The 17004-nt window shown below is 46.8% G+C and overlaps 1 protein-coding gene across 5 annotated transcripts in view; it reads left to right on the forward strand.

The window, feature by feature from the left end:
- KCTD1 (potassium channel tetramerization domain containing 1) overlaps positions 1-17004 on the forward strand; it is a 214721-nt gene that overhangs the window by 180262 nt on the left and 17455 nt on the right. For all 5 annotated transcript variants that reach the window (XM_070050358.1, XM_070050357.1, XM_070050359.1 and 2 more), the window contains exon 3: positions 12597-12741. In XM_070050358.1, coding sequence (XP_069906459.1) covers positions 12597-12741 — 145 coding nt within the window. The remainder of the gene's footprint in view (positions 1-12596; positions 12742-17004) is intronic.

A 17004-nucleotide genomic window follows, 5' to 3' on the forward strand; every position in this document is an offset into this window, starting at 1 on the left:
GGGACTTATGGCAGATTGCTTTTCTGTTTCACTGCTTGTTCACCTGCCATGCTTTCCCAGTTCTTAACAACGCGTGGGTAGCACTTTTTCCTTTTATAATTTAAAAATATCTCCAAGTGCTAAAAAGGTCACGGAAATTGCCTGTAAATCTCTTAGCCAGCAAAATAAATCTGGGCCAGAGACTAAATGAATCTTTTCCTCAATTACAAACCATAGTTTCCATGGCTCAGAAGCCCAGTGGCGGAGAACAAAGGAATTTCTTGGTAACAGAGAGCAAGTAGGTAAAACGGCCCAACTCGTGTCTTGTCCTGGTCTCACCCTCTTTACCCTTGGCTCATCTTTGCACTTCATTCCCCAGATCCAACCCTAAGCAGAATCTTCTCCATCCTCTCTGGGCAAGTCAGCAACTACAAATGACCCCTCACTCAGGAATCCGTGTGCAGCGCAGGGAGTGGCGGTGGAGAGCTGAAAGGATTGGCCCTCTTGGCCCTTGGATAGCAGGGCCTGGTATCGAGTTATGTGTAATGGTGCTTGGTATGATCCCATGTTCACCAGGTAGTGTGGGAAGGATAGGGTTAGGGTGTAGGAAGGAAGAGACAGAAGGTGGTCTTAGAAGGGTTGGAAACCTCTCCAAACAATGGATTCTATACAAGTTTGTCAAGAAGATATACAAGGTCATCATAATGGAACCAGAGCCGAAAGGTCCATGAGGTTGGAACTTCATGTGTACTACTTGAGAGTTCTTACTCTCTCATACCTCTTTTTTGCCTCTTCATAGTTGTATCAACAGATCTTGTTTTGTTTTGAAGATTGATTGAATGATCCAAAAGGCAGAGTTAGATCTTCTGCTGGTTCCTTCCCCAAATGGCCATAACAGCTGGAGTTGGGCCAGGTTGATGCCAGTAGCCTGCAACCCTATCTGGGCTTCCCCCCGGGTAGCAGGGGCCCAAGCACTTGGGCCATCTTCTGCTGCTTTCCCAGGTGTGTTGGCAGGGAGCTGAATTGAAAGCTGAGCAACCCAGACTCAAACTGACAGTCCCATGTGGGATGCCAGTGTTGCAGGCAGCAGCTTAGCACACTGTGTCATGATGCCAGCCCCTGTATTAACAGTTTGGAATTAACCTCAAATTCTTGGCGTGTCTGGTTTGGCTTTTGGTTTGGTTTGATTTGGTTACATATAGGATATCTTCTCAGGATACCAGTATTTTCCCTGACCACAACTAGATCAAGTTCCCCAAGCTCCAGCTTTGTGTATCTCAGCTGTTAAGTGAATTAGGTTTTGTTACAGACTGTGAAGGACTTGGCTCCTCAAACTCATGCAGACACATCCCAACAATTTATGTTAAGAGTTAAAGGATTAGGGGCCAGTGCTGTGGCATAGTGGGTAAGGCTGCCACCTGCAGTGCCAGCATCCCATGTGGGCGCCAGTTCGAGTCCCAGCTGCCCCACTTCCTATCCAGCTCTCTGCTATGGCCTGGGAAAGCAGAAGAGGATGGCCCAGGCCCTTGGGCCCCTGCACTTGCATGGGAGACCCAGAAGAAGCTCCTGGCTTCAGATCAGTGCAGCTCCAGCCATTGCGGCCAATTGGGGAGTGAACCAGTGGATGGAAGATCTCTCTCTCTGCCTCTCCTTTCTCTGTGTAACTCTTTCAAGGAAAATCTTTTAAAAAAAAGTGAAAGGATTAATGCTAATGGTCGATGGATTAGGGTGGAGAATTGATCTAATTATGACAGCTGGGAGGTGGGACCAGTGGTAGGTCTCAAGGTCACTAGGGCTTGCACTTGAAAGGTAGTTCCCAGGAGAGCATTGGTTATTTAAACCTCCCTTGGCCCAGCTGCCCTCTGCTTCCTGACTCTGCAGATGACCACTGCCAGTCTCTACCAGATGCCACACTAATGGGGCCACCTGATCCTGTGACCCTCCAGACTGTAAGCTGAAATAAAGCTCCTGTTGGGTATTTTAGTTCAGGAACAAAAAGCTAATACAACCTTCCTATGAAACTGATGCTAATCAAAGCTTCTTGGAATAATATGGAACATTAGCAAACTCTATTAACTCTAATAATTGTACATTTCCCAAGGGAGGTTGTTCAAGTTTTTTTTTCCCCCTTTTAATTATAAATGAAAAAGCAATATATGTAGTGGTCAAGAAAACAGGCTTTAAATTCAGACCTGGGCTGGAAGCTAGGCTGCATCACATTTAAAAGCTGTGTTCCCTTGGCCAAGTGACCGGTCTCATCTGTGAAATGACAACAGTAAGGCCACCTCACTGGATCATTGTAAAGGTTAAATGACGAGCAGGCATTTGTCCTAGCAGTTGAGACTGCAGTTGAGACACTGGTAACTCCTATAAAAGCACCTGGTGTAAGTCCCAGCTACTCTGCTTCCAAGCCAGCTTCCTGCTGATGTGCACCCTGGGAGGCAGCAATTGATGGACTGAGTGCTTGGATCCCTGCCACGTGTGTGGGAGACCTGGACTGAGTGGCTTTTTTTTTTTTTTTTTTTTTTTTTGACAGAGTGGACAGTGAGAGAGACGAGAGACAAAGAAAGGTCTTCTTTTGCCGCTGGTTCACCCTCCAGTGGCCACCGTGGCCGGCGCACCGCACTGATCCAATGGCAGGAGCCAGGTGCTTCTGGTCTCCCATGGGGTGCAGGGCCCAAGGACTTGGGCCATCCTCCACTGCACTCCCTGGCCACAGCAGGGAGCTGGCCTGGAAAAGGGGCAACCGGGACAGAATCCGGCGCCCCAACCAGGACTAGAACCCGGGGTGCCAGCACCGCAGGCAGAGGATTAGCCTATTGAGCCGCGGCGCCGGCCCAAGTGCATGGCTCTTGACTTTGGCCTGGTCCAGGTCTGGCAGTGTTGGGCATTTGGAGAGTGAACCAGCAGACAGGCACTCTGGTGTTCGTTGTCTCTCTGCCTCTCAAATAATTTTAAAAGTTTTTGAAAACTAAATGAAACAAAGCCCATAAGACAGCCAACCTGCCCTTTGGCACATTTTACTGTTCAATAAGGAGAGCAGTTGTTCTCAGTGGGCTTGAATGGGATGCTTCTCTGCATTTCCCCGGGGGCAGCGTGGCAGGGCTTAGAGGGAGCTTCATGTCTCGCCAACGGTGGAGCCTGAAGTGTTACGTAGCTGGTGCTCTTTCTACATTTGTAGAACAGAAAGCTGAACCAGCTCATCTTGAAGATCCTTCACTTCTGAAAGTGTTAAGGACTTTTGAAGAGAGTGCTATGACGGTTCAGTGGGAAAGAATGAGAACATCTCAAGCTAATGATGGTGATTGCTCCTCTTTAGTCTCTTTTTTTTAATTTATTTTTTTGACAGGCAGAGTGGACAGTGAGAGAGAGAGAGACAGAGAGAAAGGTCTTCCTTTGCCGTTGGTTCACCCTCCAATGGCCGCCGCGGCTGGCACGCTGCGACCAGTGCACCGCACTGATCCGAAGGCAGGAGCCAGGTGCTTCTCCTAGTCTCCCATGGGGTGCAGGGCCCAAGCACTTGGGCCATCCTCCACTGCCTTCCCAGGCCACAGCAGAGAGCTGGCCTGGAAGGGGGGCAACCGGGACAGAATCCGGCGCCCCAACCGGGACTAGAACCCAGTGAGCCGCGGCGCCGGCCTCCATTCATCTTTTAATTATTATTTTTTATTTGTTTGAGAGCCAGGGAGCTCCCATCTGCTGGCTTATCCCCAAGTGCCCACAATGGATGTAGCAGGGCCAGTGCTGGAGCTCAGTGCCAGGTGCCAGGACTGTAATCCATCATATTTCCCATGTTGGTGGCAGAAGCCCAATTACTTGGGCTATCACTGCTGGTTCCTAGGGTCTGCATTGGCAGGAAATTAGAGTCAGGAGCCAGAACTGGGAGTCAAACCCAGGAATTTTTTTTTTTTTTTTTTGACAGGTAGAGATATAGATAGTGAGAGATACACAGAGAGAAAGGTCTTCCTTCCATTGGTTCACCCCCCAAATGGCCACTACGGCCAGTGCTGCGCTGAACCGAAGCCAGGAGCCAGGTGCTTCCTCCTGGTCTCCCATGGGGGTGCAGGGCCCAAGCACTTGGGCCATCCTCCACTGCCTTCCCGGGCCACAGCAGAGAGCTGGACTGGAAGAGAAACAACCAGGACTAGAACCCGGTGCCCACATGGGATGCTGGCACCGCAGGCAGAGGATTAACCAAGTGAGCCACAGCGCCGGCCCCAAACCCAGGAATTCTGATGTGGGGGGTGGGCATCTTAACCACTAGACTAAATGCCCACTCTTCCTCCTCCTTTATACTTGCTATTAGAAAACTTTAAAATGTGGACATGTAGTCCTAACTCCTTGCCAGTGACATTAGAATATCTGGGAGTGGGGTTCTTTTTTTTTTTTTTAATTTATTTTTTTGACAGGCAGAGTGGACAGTGTGAGAGAGAGAGACAGAAAGGTCTTCCTTTGCCGTTGGTTCACCCTCCAATGGCCGCCGCGGCCGGCGCACCGCGCTGATCCGATGGCAGGAGCCAGGAGCCAGGTGCTTTTCCTGGTCTCCCATGGGGTGCAGGGCCCAAGCACCTGGGCCATCCTCCACTGCACTCCCGGGCCACAGCAGAGAGCTGGCCTGGAAGAGGAACAACCGGGACAGAATCCAGCACCCCAACCGGGACTAGAATCCGGTGTGCCGGCGCCGCTAGGCGGAGGATTAGCCTAGTGAGCCGCGGCGCTGGCTCTCACTTGTTTTTTTAAAAAAAAATACTCCCCACGTGATTCCACTGTGTAGGCAGGGTGAAGAATGACTGCACCTTGCAAATGGACATGGTCAAAAGGAGGGTGAAGGAGTTGGCAGTGAGATCAGCCAGCGGTTGCACCTGCAAGATATGAATTCAGATGTGGCATCTCCATTCTGTCTCGCTTCGAAATTTGCTTTCACTTACTATCCCTGAGAGCACAACCTGACCTCAGTCCCCAGCACCCAAGCTCCCTGACGTGGCTAATCCAGCGCCTTATGACCTGGTTCCTGCTGCTCCAACTTCATTCTTCAGTCACCTGGCTGTGCCTCAGTGGAGAGTAATCGCGTGGCAGGCTTTTTCCAGCCACAAACCTTTGCATCTCCCCCACCTGTCTCCTAACTAACCTGCCCTCCCACTCCATCCTTAGCCAACTCCTCCGTGTCTTCCAGGTCTCATGAGCTTTCTCTTTCTTCCCTGCCAACCGCAAACTGAGTTAGGTGCATCCCCTGTGTGTCCCCAGAGCCCACTCTGCACACCCTGTGTCACACTTGATCACGTTGCACTTGACCTGCGCTCCCAGCCCCGTGGACTGCTAAGTTCCTTAAAGCCATGAGTGTGGCTCGCTCACCACAGAATCCCCTGGGTCTGTCGTAATTGGGCTCAGCAAATATTGGTGGAGAAAGAGAATGAATAACTGAATGACTATACAAGAAAACAAGAAAGAAATTCCTAAGGAACTGACTCACAGTAAATGTGAGAAGCCAAGTCCTATAAATGACTGAACACACAAGAAAAAAAAGTCTTAATGATTCGCGTGAAGCCAGGTAAATCAGATCCTAGCCCTGGACGCTCTTTCACATAGATCACGCTTTAAATGTACAATGTGTACCCCGCGCCGGCCAGAGGAGCCCTGCCAGGGACCACACTCACTTCCTGCAGGACAAGCTTGTCTTCTTCTGAAGCTTGCTTCTTCCGAGCTTAGGAAGTTTGAAATTGTCTTAAATAAAATGCTGTTTAACAAAAAAAAAAAAAAAAAAGAGGCAAGCCATTTGTCCATTTGTGCAGCTGCTGAGACACCAGGTGGGACGCCTGCACCCCAGATCCAGGGTGCTTGGGTTTCAGTCCTGGCTGCCACGCCAGTCCCAGCTTCCTTCTTATCTGCCTGTCTCTGTCTTTGTGTCTGTCTGCTTTTCAAAGAGAATTAAATGTTTTTCTCAAAAGTAAAAAATGCTAGTTTAATAAGTAAGGGTTATCATTTTTTAAAAAATGTGGAAGGAAGCCTTTGTCAGCATTGCCACTTGGTTCAATGAGTATAAAAAAAAAAAATCCTGGCCATGCATCACCTGGAGCCAGCCTGGTCTTGGTCAGTTGGGAAACAGGAATGTTCTCCAGCGTTAGTAAACTGTAATCAGCTCCACAGTTTGCAGGCTCCAGAGTTTACAAATCACTGCAGTTTGATTTGTAGCCTCATTCATATGTCCACAAGAAATACCGCCTGGGTCCATTCCCTTTATTTGCTCAGCCAAACAATACTCCTCCCAGCCCCAAAGGCCACCTGGGCTGCCGCTTTATGGTTGCTGGAGCCACACAGCCCACCTGCATTGTTTCCACAGCTCAGAGCCCTCCTCACTTTAAGCTGGCAAAAATCAGCAGCCCCATGATTCTTTCATTACTCCCAACATTTGTTGCTTCAAGTGGGAACCTTCCCTTTCCCCTTGGTCAGGAATGCGTGTCCATACCCCAAGTGCGCTTCCTTTCCCCTCCCTCTCCGCAGCCCTTGCCCTCTGCACTCCCACAGAGCCCACCCCAGCCTCTCCTGCTGCAAGCCCCCCCCCCCCCCCCCCGCCACTTCCCTGCTCCAGTCCCCCTGGGGCACTTCCACCCAGGCTGGTCTTCCTGGCTCCTTATCGTGTTGGAGCAGTTGGGCCCTGGCTCCACACTGCACAGGTCTCTGGCCAGCAGGAGCCAGCTGGAAGCAGCATGACCATTGCTAGCAATTCCACTGGGTTGGGGGACCCCAGGGCAAAGTCTGGGTCTTTCTTGGTGTCCTTCTGGGTAGGGCACTTCAAAAATGGACCAAACCGGGGCAGGTGTTTGGCACAGTGGTTAAGACCCAGCTTGGGATTCTCCTTCATCCCATAGCAGAGGACCTGGGTTTGAGTCCTGGCACTCTTCTAATGCAGCTTCCTGCTGGGGCACAACCTGGGAAGAGCAGGTGATGGCTCAGGTAGTTGGGTCTCTGCGACACACCTGGGAGACAAGGATGGAGTGAGTTCTTGGCTCCTGGTTTTGGCCTGGCTGAGCCCTGGCTGTTGGGTTTGGCGAGTAAACCAATGGATGGAAGACCTCTCTTTCTCTCCCTCTGCCTTTCAAATAAAACAATTTTTTAACAAAACCTACGCTATGTAACTCCATTTTGCATCTGGAACTTGCTTTTAAGGAAGATGTTTTGAATTGCATGACTACATAAAAATAGAAAAATGTATCAACTCTAGAAATTAAGGCCCGCATCTGCAAACATAGATAAAACTATATTAACAGGATTTATGCAGACTCATGTCTGCATTTCCTGGAAAGACTGGAAGCCTTGAGAAAAGCACACATAAAGAGGACCAATTTCAGACAGTGAGGCAAGTGAGACACCTTTGTCTCAGGAAGCTGCATGTGGCCCAGTAACCTGGCATGTGCCATGGCGCTGCGTAACATTTTGAATCCAAGGCCAGAGCAGAGCGCTGTGGATGCGTGATGAGAACGAAGCACTTGCTGCAGCTGAAGGGAACCTCCACCTGTACCTCGAGACCCACTGGCCAGGACCAGCCCGCCACACTGCATCTGCCCAGTGCTTTCAACTGATTGGTTACCTTCACATTCTGCATCTAACTCCTGAATCCACCAGCTGTCCTCGATGTGATTACTACTAATTGTTAATTTAGGCCGGCGCCACGGCTCACTAGGCTAATCCTCCGCCTTGCGGCACCGGCATACCGGGTTCTAGTCCCGGTCGGGGCGCCAGATTCTGTCCCAGTTGCCCCTGTTCCAGGCCAGCTCTCTGCTGTGGCCCGGGAAGGCAGTGGAGGATGGCCCAAGTGCTTGGGCCCTGCACCCCATGGGAGACCAGGAGAAGCACCTGGCTCCTGCCTTAGGACCAGCGCGATGCGCCGGCCCCAGTGCGCCAGCCATCGCAGCCATTGGAGGGTGAACCAATGGCAAAAGGAAGACCTTTCTCTCTCTCTCTCTCACTATCCACTCTGCCTGTCCAAAAAAATTGTTAATTTAGATCTTTTTTGAAAGCTTATTTTATTTGAAAGGCAGAGTGACAGAGAGGAGGAGAGACTGGGGTGAAGTGTGGTTGGAGAAAGATATCTTTTGTCTGCTGGTTCACTTGCCAAATGGCTGCAACATCTGTGGCTGGGTTAAGCCAAAGCCAGGAGCCTGGAACTTCATCCAGGTATCCCACATGGTGCATGGGTCCAAGCACTTGGGCCACCTGCTGCTGCCTTCCCAGGCATATTAGTGGGGAGCTGGGCTGGAAGTGGAGCAGCCAGGACTTTGATATGGAATGCTGGTGTCAGAAGCAGCAGCTTAACCTTATAAGCCATAATGCTAGCCCCAGATTGTTTTACTTAATGTTCTTAGAAGAGGGGTTGTGAATTCAGTGTATTGCTTCATTGCTTGCTCGGATTATATGATTAACTTAATGTAATGTTAATCCAATAGGCTAAGAATTTGCCATTTACCTAAGTTTGCCCTCGCTTAGGACTACCAGAGGGCAGTCACCTCAGGGTGCCTTGGAGTCCTCAGACCTGTGACTCCTGCTGCTGTTTTGGTTAGAATAATCAAGGAAACATGACTTTCTGGAAAGACACAAACATGAGTTGGGTGCTCAGCGAAGACCCCCCTGCTGCTCACAACACCCTCAGACGCGGTCCCGCTTCTGCGATGGGCATTCCAACCCTTCCTCAGCTTCTCGTCTCCTTTGGCCCAATTTGCTCCATGCAGGAGATTCTACTTCCCTCTGCCTTGCCCGGAGGCACAGCCACCTGCAGTTCACGCCCCGGGCCAGCCTTTCCGGTGTGCACGGCCCCTGTTCAGATTGCACTCCTGCTCCTTCCTTTGATCTTTATTTCTTCACCAAAGTCTGGAATGAAGAGGCCTCCGATTGCATGCACACCACTTTTTTTTTTTTTTTTTTTTTATCTGCTAGAGTTCTTTTGGTTATGGCTTGCCGTTTGCATTCTAAGAGCCACTTCAGTGACTCTTCTGCTGTGGAAAGATCTGTAAGCATCCGCTTCCACCGTTTTTCCTCCCTAGCTCCTGCTCCTTCGTGCCTCTCAGAGCTACTTTCACAGATATTTGGATCTGTAGCTTGCAGTACCCTCTATGACTGCAATCACCACTGAATTTTCTCGTCAGTCCTGAGAAATACTTAAGGTTAATATATAAAATAAATTTTGGGAAAGAACTGGAGATGCCGAGACGTCAGTTTACCCAGATCACAGATAATAGCTGGCCAAGCCTCATTCCTACCCCACACTCCTCAGTCCTGACTCCTGTATTCACTCAGTATAAATTAGTCACTTGGATGTGCTTGGGTGCATCCAAATCTAACCTTGAAAATGGGCACTGAAAATAAAAATATACAGCATAGATTTGCATAAGAATGAAGTACCAATTTTTTTAAATGCTGTGTTTTTCATTTATTTATTTGAAAGGTAGAGTTACAGACAGAGAGAGGGAGAGACAGAGAAAGGTTTTCCATTACTGGTTCACTCCCTAAATGGCTGCAATGGCCAAAGCTGAGCCAATCTGAAGCCAGGAGCTTCTTCCAGGTCTTCCATGCAGGTGCAGGGCCCAAGTACTTCTGCTGCTTTCCCAGGCCATAGCAGAGAGCTGGATTGGAAGTGGAGCAGCTGGGACACAAACTGGCACCCATAGGGATGCTAGTCTGGGGCCAGCGCTGTGGCATAGCTGGTAAAGCCGCTGCCTGAAGTGCCAGCATCCCAAATGGGCACTGGTTCGAGTCCCAACTGCTCCACTTCCACTCTAGCTCTCTGCTATGGGAAAGCAATGGAAGATGGCCCAAGCCCTTGGGCCCTTGCACCCATGTGGGAGACCAGGAAGAAGATCCTGGCTCTTGGCTTTGGATGGGCACAGCTCCAGCTGTTGCCGCCAATTGAGAAGTGAACCAGTGGATGGAAGACCTTGTTCTCTGCCTCTCCTTCTTTTTGTGTAACTCTTTCAATTAATAAAATATATATTTAATATTTTATATTAATAAATAAAATAAATATGGGATGCTAGCACTGCAGGTAGAGGCTTAGCCTACTATGCCACAGCGCCAGCCCCAAGTACCAATTTTTTGTCTCTTTATTTATGAAAGTGACTTGAGACCACTGATACTGATTTACTTCAGGCCACAAAATAATCAGTACAGGTGCTTAGATTTCACTGTAAAGTTCTTGCTCAACAGATGCATGATAGAAATAAAAACTAAACCAAAAGCTTTCACCTGATTGTGGCCATTCTTTTCATTCCTCTCATGAGTGGGAGGCCCCTTTAGGATCAAAGGAGCTGTGAACAAATCTCTTACTTAACTTGTTAGGCAAGTTACTCATCGTCCTGTTTCTTCATCTTCAAAATGAGGGTGATGGATTTGTTACGCATAGAGAGAGTGCTAAGGATAGTGCAAGTCATCTAGAAGGCACTTAATTAACACAGTTCCCTTTTCTTCCCCTGTCAACTGTACATTTATCATCTTATTAGTAGGGAAGAGTAAAATGCTTTAATAACAGGCAAACAAGTCTCATTCTTTCCCATCCTGAATCAGAGTGCCTTGGAAGCTCTCCAAGTAAGTGACTAATACAGTGTAGCTTGATTGATGTGTCAATGAAAAACAAATGACTAGGTAGCATGCGGTGAAAGGACCCACCGTGGTCGTAATCCACACCCTGGATAGTCATGGCCAATTCATGGAAAGCTGGACAAAAACACAAGCTCAGAAGAATTTGTTGAGTTTTAAAAGTATAACCCTATTGTGGCTCTCTTCTTTGTAGTTAGTACCTTCAGATAGAACATGAGTTTTAAAATTATCTTTAGAAGATTTTTATTGAAACAAATTCACATACCTTTGTGTGGGAGTAGAGGGAGAGAAGCAGCTTTCTTGTTTGTTTAGAAGGCAGAGTCAGGGCCGGTGCTGTGGCATAGTGGGTAAAGCTGCCACCTATGACACCACATCCCATATGGGTGCCAGTTCAAGTCCTGGCTGCTCCACTTCTGATCCAGCTCTCTGCTATGGCCTGGGAAAGCAGTACAAGCTGGTCCAAGTCCTTGGGCCCCTGCACCTGTGTGGGAGACCTGGAAGAAGCTCCCAGCTACAGATAGGCCCAGCTTGGCCCATTTTGGTTCTTTGGGGAGTAAACGAGCAGATGGAAGACTTTCTCTCTCTTACTCTCTCCTTTTCTCCCTCTCTGCCTCTGCCTTTCAAATAATATTAAGAAAAAAAAAAAAAAAGAAAGAAAAGAAAAGAAAAAGGCAGAGTCACAGAGAGGGATATACAGAGAGAAAGATGTCGATCTTTCATCTGCTGCTTTACCTCCCAGATGGCTGAAATCAGGTCTAGGCCAGGCCAGGAGCCTGGTCTTTCATGGGGGTGGTAGGGACCGAAGTACTTGGGGCATCATGGACTTCCCTGGGCGCACTGGCAGGAATGGATCAGAAGCGGAGTAGCCAGGATTCAAACCAGCATTTGGGATCTGTGGCAGCTTAACCTGCTGCACCATAGTGCTGGCCCCTGAGGGGTGGTTTCTGATTTGCTATTATACCCGTTCCATTTCAACATAAGATTAGAAAATGTGTGATTTCAAAATCACCTTCAAAGCAATAAAGTGTTCCAAATCGGAGATGGATTTGCTGTGAGATCAGCAATTGCTTTTCATTTAAAAATGGAACCATATGTCTGCCTACACCGTTGATGAAAAGTAAAATGCACCTTTTGATAAAGGAATCTCCAGTATATAAACTCTACTTTCTGAAATAGGATGTTTGTAGAGCATTAACTAGCAGCCCTCTATTCCCAGGGTAGATGTGACTACTTTTTGTTAACCAATTATATACTAAAGGGTGTAGGTTCAGCCTTTCTTAACGAGATAAATGATAATGGGTGTGAAACGCTTTATCTGTAGCATACTGTATGAACGGTAACTAAAAATGGAGAAAACATACTGTGGATTCCTGTTTAAAAAAGAAAATCCATATCTATTTATGTTCTAGAATTAGATCACACTCGGGGATGGCCAAATAATTTATTTTCTTATGATGATGCCTCACTGTTAATTTTTTGCTGGCACCTAAAGATAATGAGCTATATATTGTTAATGGAAGATGTTTTCTCCTAGATGAATCAATTTTTTATAATAAATAGAAAGCATATGGGCATTATTTTAGAAAGTTTGAGATTCATTGCTGGAGAAAACAGATTTCTTAAAAACACAATTGCCTTTTTAGAAGCATTATTTAAAAGGCGCTTTGGAGCAGTACCATAGTAAGTGGCAGAGAAGGCTGTTTTAAGCAACACAGAGGGAAAAACATGACCGTCCATCACAGAGACAGCGCCGAGCCATAAGCACCGTGTCAGGAACACTTCCTTTGCAGGTAAAGGCAGTGAATAAAGGAATATACTTGAGAAAACCGGAGCCTATTTTGAATTATCTGGTCCTGAGATATTAGACAAGCTGGGACCAACACTTCTCGGAGAACCACAGCAATTACTGGGTGATTGCTCCTGAGTGCTGTCTTCTAAAGTGCTCCCTTTGACCCCGGCAAAACCACAGTTCTGAGTCTTAGGCACCAAACAGTTATCTGATTGTCCTCACCGGTCCCTCTTTCCTGTCACAGAATCGGAAGACTTTTCGACGGTACGGAGCCCATCGTCTTGGACAGTCTCAAACAGCACTATTTCATCGACAGAGATGGACAGATGTTCAGATATATCTTGAATTTTCTACGAACGTCTAAACTCCTCATTCCTGATGATTTCAAGGTGAGGGATCTGCATTACATTACCAGTCACAGGAAAAGGTGGTTTATCTGGAGGTACTCCACGAAATACTGCTAGTGCTACAGTTTCAACCCAGGCCAAGTCAGGTAGTATCAGGGGTCTCCTTGACATGGTGCCTGGTCCTCATGAAACAGGTGGTATGGTCATTGAAGTTCCACGCGAGCAGAAGATCACTTCGGATATAAAGGGTTAGATTGCAATTCATTTTAGCAAATTGAAAAAAAAAAAGTTGATTAAATTCAGGTCATTTCTGATAAGTCTGAGTGAGCTAGAAAATAAAAGGAAACCTCCTCAACTTGAAGACTTTTTCTCCTAGAAATCTAAAGCACATCTTAACAAATTTAAAAATTGTTCCCTTTAATGTGTGTTAAAGCCAGTCACACTACAATCATTCCCACATTGCGCTCAAAACTCCAGGCAATGGAATTGGATAAAGAGAACAGTGTTAATATTAGAAGGGAATATATGACAATGTATTTTTTTGCAGCTGAGGTCTCCCCAAATAGAAGGTTCTAAAGAACAACTAAATCCTATTAAAACCAATCTAAAAAACTCATTAAAGCATCTAAATTCAGAATCACTATATTCTAATGGGCAGCTTTCTGATAGAACAGCCAGAGTTAGTCATAATATATAATGGAAAAATACAACAAAAATGCTCACATCTAGAATAAACCTAACAAGAAATATGCAAACCTGGTTAAAAAACACACACACACACACACACGTCTGAAAGCAGAGTTGAATAAATAAAGGATCATTCTATCTTTCTGGATGGAAAGCCTCAGTATGCAAATGGCACTTATCCTCCAATTACTCTGTGCCTCCAACACATAGCCTTTTAAGTAAGAAGTTTTGGCAAAATGAAATTCACCACATTTATAAAGTTTGTGTAGAAGGAAAGAAAAGTTAAGAATAAGGTTATAAAAAATCATGAGGGTCATATTACTGATGTTGATGGCAATGTGTTGTACCAACATCAGAGCATACTATACGAGCTGCATTAATTTACAAGGCCAATGCCAGCAGGGCCGAAATACAAGTAGAACAATGGCGAAGAGTAAGGTCCATGCACAGAGTGTGTGCACACAGGAATTTGAAAGTAAAGGTGGTTTTTCAAATCAGTGGAAAAAGAAAGGAATAGTCAGTCATTGGCACTGAGACACCGGAGAAAATCACCAAGCCAGAGCCCTGCCGCGCATCCCAAGTTCACAAAACCCCTGAACTAAAACGTAAGAAGAACTGAAGCCATAAAAGTACTAGAAGAAGTATGAAGGGATGTCTTACAGTATAATTCTGAGGAAGAGAGGGCCTACCTAAGCAAGACTTAATACCTGAAAGATGTCCTTTGACAACTTTTTTAAAGACACCATGTACAAATGAAAGACTAGTGTCAAATACTTGCAACAAAAGAACTCCTAAAAATTATAAGAAATACAAACAGTATAGTGGGAAACACTTCTAGCTATACAAATCTTCCCAAAGACAAAAATTAGAAATTACCAGTAACCATTTTTTAAAAATTTATTTGCAAGACAGAGTTACATGGAGAGGATAGAGAGAGAGATCCTCCATCCACCTGCTTACTCCTCAAATGCCTGTAGCAGCCAGGGCTAGACCAGGCTGAAGGTAGGGGTCTGGAACTCCCTCTGAGTCTCACATGTGGGTGGCAGGAACCCAAGTACTTGGACCATAATCTGCTGCTTCAGGTGCATTGAAATGGGGGGCTGGCGTTGTGGCGTAGCAGGTAAAGCCGCCGCCTGTAGTGCCAGCATCCCATACAGATGCCGGTTTGAGTCCCGGCTGCTTCACTTCTGATCTGGCTCTCTGCTATGGCCTGGGAAAGCAGTAGAAGATGGCCCAGGTCCTTAGGCTCCTGCACCTGCATGGGAGACCCAGAAGAAGCTCCTGGCTCCTGGCTTCAGATCAGCGCAGCTCCAGCCATTGCAGCCATCTGGGGAGTGAACCAGCAGATGGAAAATGTCTCTCTCTGCCTCTGGCCTCTCTGTAACTCTGCCTTTCAAATAAGTAAATAAATAAGTATTAAAAAAAAAAAAATGAAGGGAAGCATAGAATAGCCAGGATTCCAGGCAGTTCCCCAAACCAGGCACTCGGATATGGGCTTCAGGCATCCCAAGTGGGGGCTTATCCCCTGAGCAACACCTGCCCTACCAGTAAACATTTGAAAAGCTATTCAATCTCTGGCAGCGCCACCGTGGTGTAGTAGGTTAAGCCTCTGCCTGCAGCAACTGCTCCCCATATGGGCTCTGGTTCAAATCCTAGGTGCTCTGCTTCTGATCCAGCTCCCCACTAATGTCCTGGGAAAGCAGTGGAGGATGGTCTCAGTGCTTTGGTCCCTTGTATTCATGTGGGAGACCTAGAAACCTGGAAGAAATACCTGGGCCCTGGCTACAGATCCACTCAGCTCCAGCTGATGAGGCCATTTGGGGAGTGAATCAGTGGATGGAAGATCTATCTCTCCCTCTGTCTGTAACTCTGCCTCTCAAATAAATAAATAAATCTTTCAAAGAAAAAAAGCTATTCAATCTCTAGTATCTCGGAAACAAAAATGAGACCTTTTTCTTTAATCTGTTAGATCAGCAAGAATTTAAAAGTTTGATAATATGCCATATGATTAGCAGTGAAAATTATTTGAGGGCAATTCAGCAGTAGTTATTAAAATTTCAAATATATACTCTCAGGTCTAGTGATTTCATATCAATTTATAGGAACATTGACATAAATGTGAAAAGATATATGTAGGATTTTTAAAAAAGATTTTTTTTTTTATTTCCTTGAGAAGTAGTTATAGACAGAGAGAAGAGACAGAAAGGCCTTCCATCTGCTTTTCACTCCCTAGGTGGCCACAACGGCTAGAGCTGAGCAGATCCGAAGCCAGGAGCTTCTTCGGAGTCTCCCACACGTGTACAGGGACTCAGCACTTGGGTCACTGCTTTCCCAGGCCATTAGCAGGGTGCTGGATCAGAGCAGAGGAGCAGAGACTCAAATCAGTACCCATATGGGATGCCAGCACTGCAGGCGGAGGCTCGGCCTACTATGCCACAGTGCCGGCTCCTAGGGTGTTTGCTACAATCATGTTTATAAGAGCAAAAACTGAACACAAAAATCCAATGGTGGCAGATGTTATAAATATTGTAGAACATCAATACTGTGGAATAGTTTAAAGGAATGTGGTTGACACATATCTGTTGATATATGGGGAGAGAAAAAACAAAATTTTATTTTTTGGTAGAAGTATTAAATTGCAAAATAATATGTATAGTATGTTCCCACTTATATAAAAATCATGTGTGAATGTGCAGATGAGGGTACTTCAAAAACTTCACAGAAAACAGAAATGAAAGGTTATTTTGGTACAAAAACAAAACTTGAAATCCATGCAGAGTTTTTTCATAATACATATTTTTCATTAACTTTTGAAGAGCCTTCATATAAATGCAGAAAAGAGTGCAATCACCTCTCCTTCAGGAATTTGAACAGTGGTGCACACGCCAAGGATTATTAGCCAAATGGAAAAGAGAGCATAGAGCAATTCCATCATGTACACACTCACTTTACATGGAAACAGCTCTGCATTTGGCAGGAAAACAAGAGAGTCCTAACCGCAGCGAGCGTGCAGAGCTCCCTTTAGCCCTGGAATGAGCCCGGGGCAGGCTCCCTGGCCCGTAGCAATTCTTAGGGCCCTCCCAAGGCTCCAGCTTACCACACTGAACAGGATTCCGAGTCTGAAGACATGAGGGCCTGGCTTGTGCAACATGGCTCCTAAATGAAAGCCAGCCGCTTCATCAGTGATGATCTCTCGCTCGCCCCGCGGGGTGGGGAAGTGTATGGAGAGGCTGTTTCCTGCGTGGTCCTTCCCTGCGACTCTACAGCAGTATTTGCCAGCGTACACAACTTTTCCGTTGCATGCCAGCTCTTGGGTCTCTGCCATGTTTTCCTCCATGCCATTTCATTCCTTTGAGTGAGAATTTCATCCCCCCCCCCCTTTTTTTTTTGACAGGCAGAGTTAGTGAGAGAGAGACAAGAGAGAAAGGTCTTCCTTCCATTGGTTCACACCCCCAAACGGCCGCCATGGCCCACATGCCGCGCCGATCCGAAGCCAAGAGCCAGGTGCTTCCTCCTGGTCTCCCATGTGGGTGCAGGGTCCAAGGACCTGGGCCATCCTCCACTACACTCCCAGGCCACAGCAGAGAGCTGGACTGGAAGAGGAGCAACTGGGACAGA

The sequence above is a fragment of the Oryctolagus cuniculus genome, chromosome 10, assembly GCF_964237555.1.
Source record: "Oryctolagus cuniculus chromosome 10, mOryCun1.1, whole genome shotgun sequence".
Classification (NCBI taxonomy): domain Eukaryota; kingdom Metazoa; phylum Chordata; class Mammalia; order Lagomorpha; family Leporidae; genus Oryctolagus; species Oryctolagus cuniculus.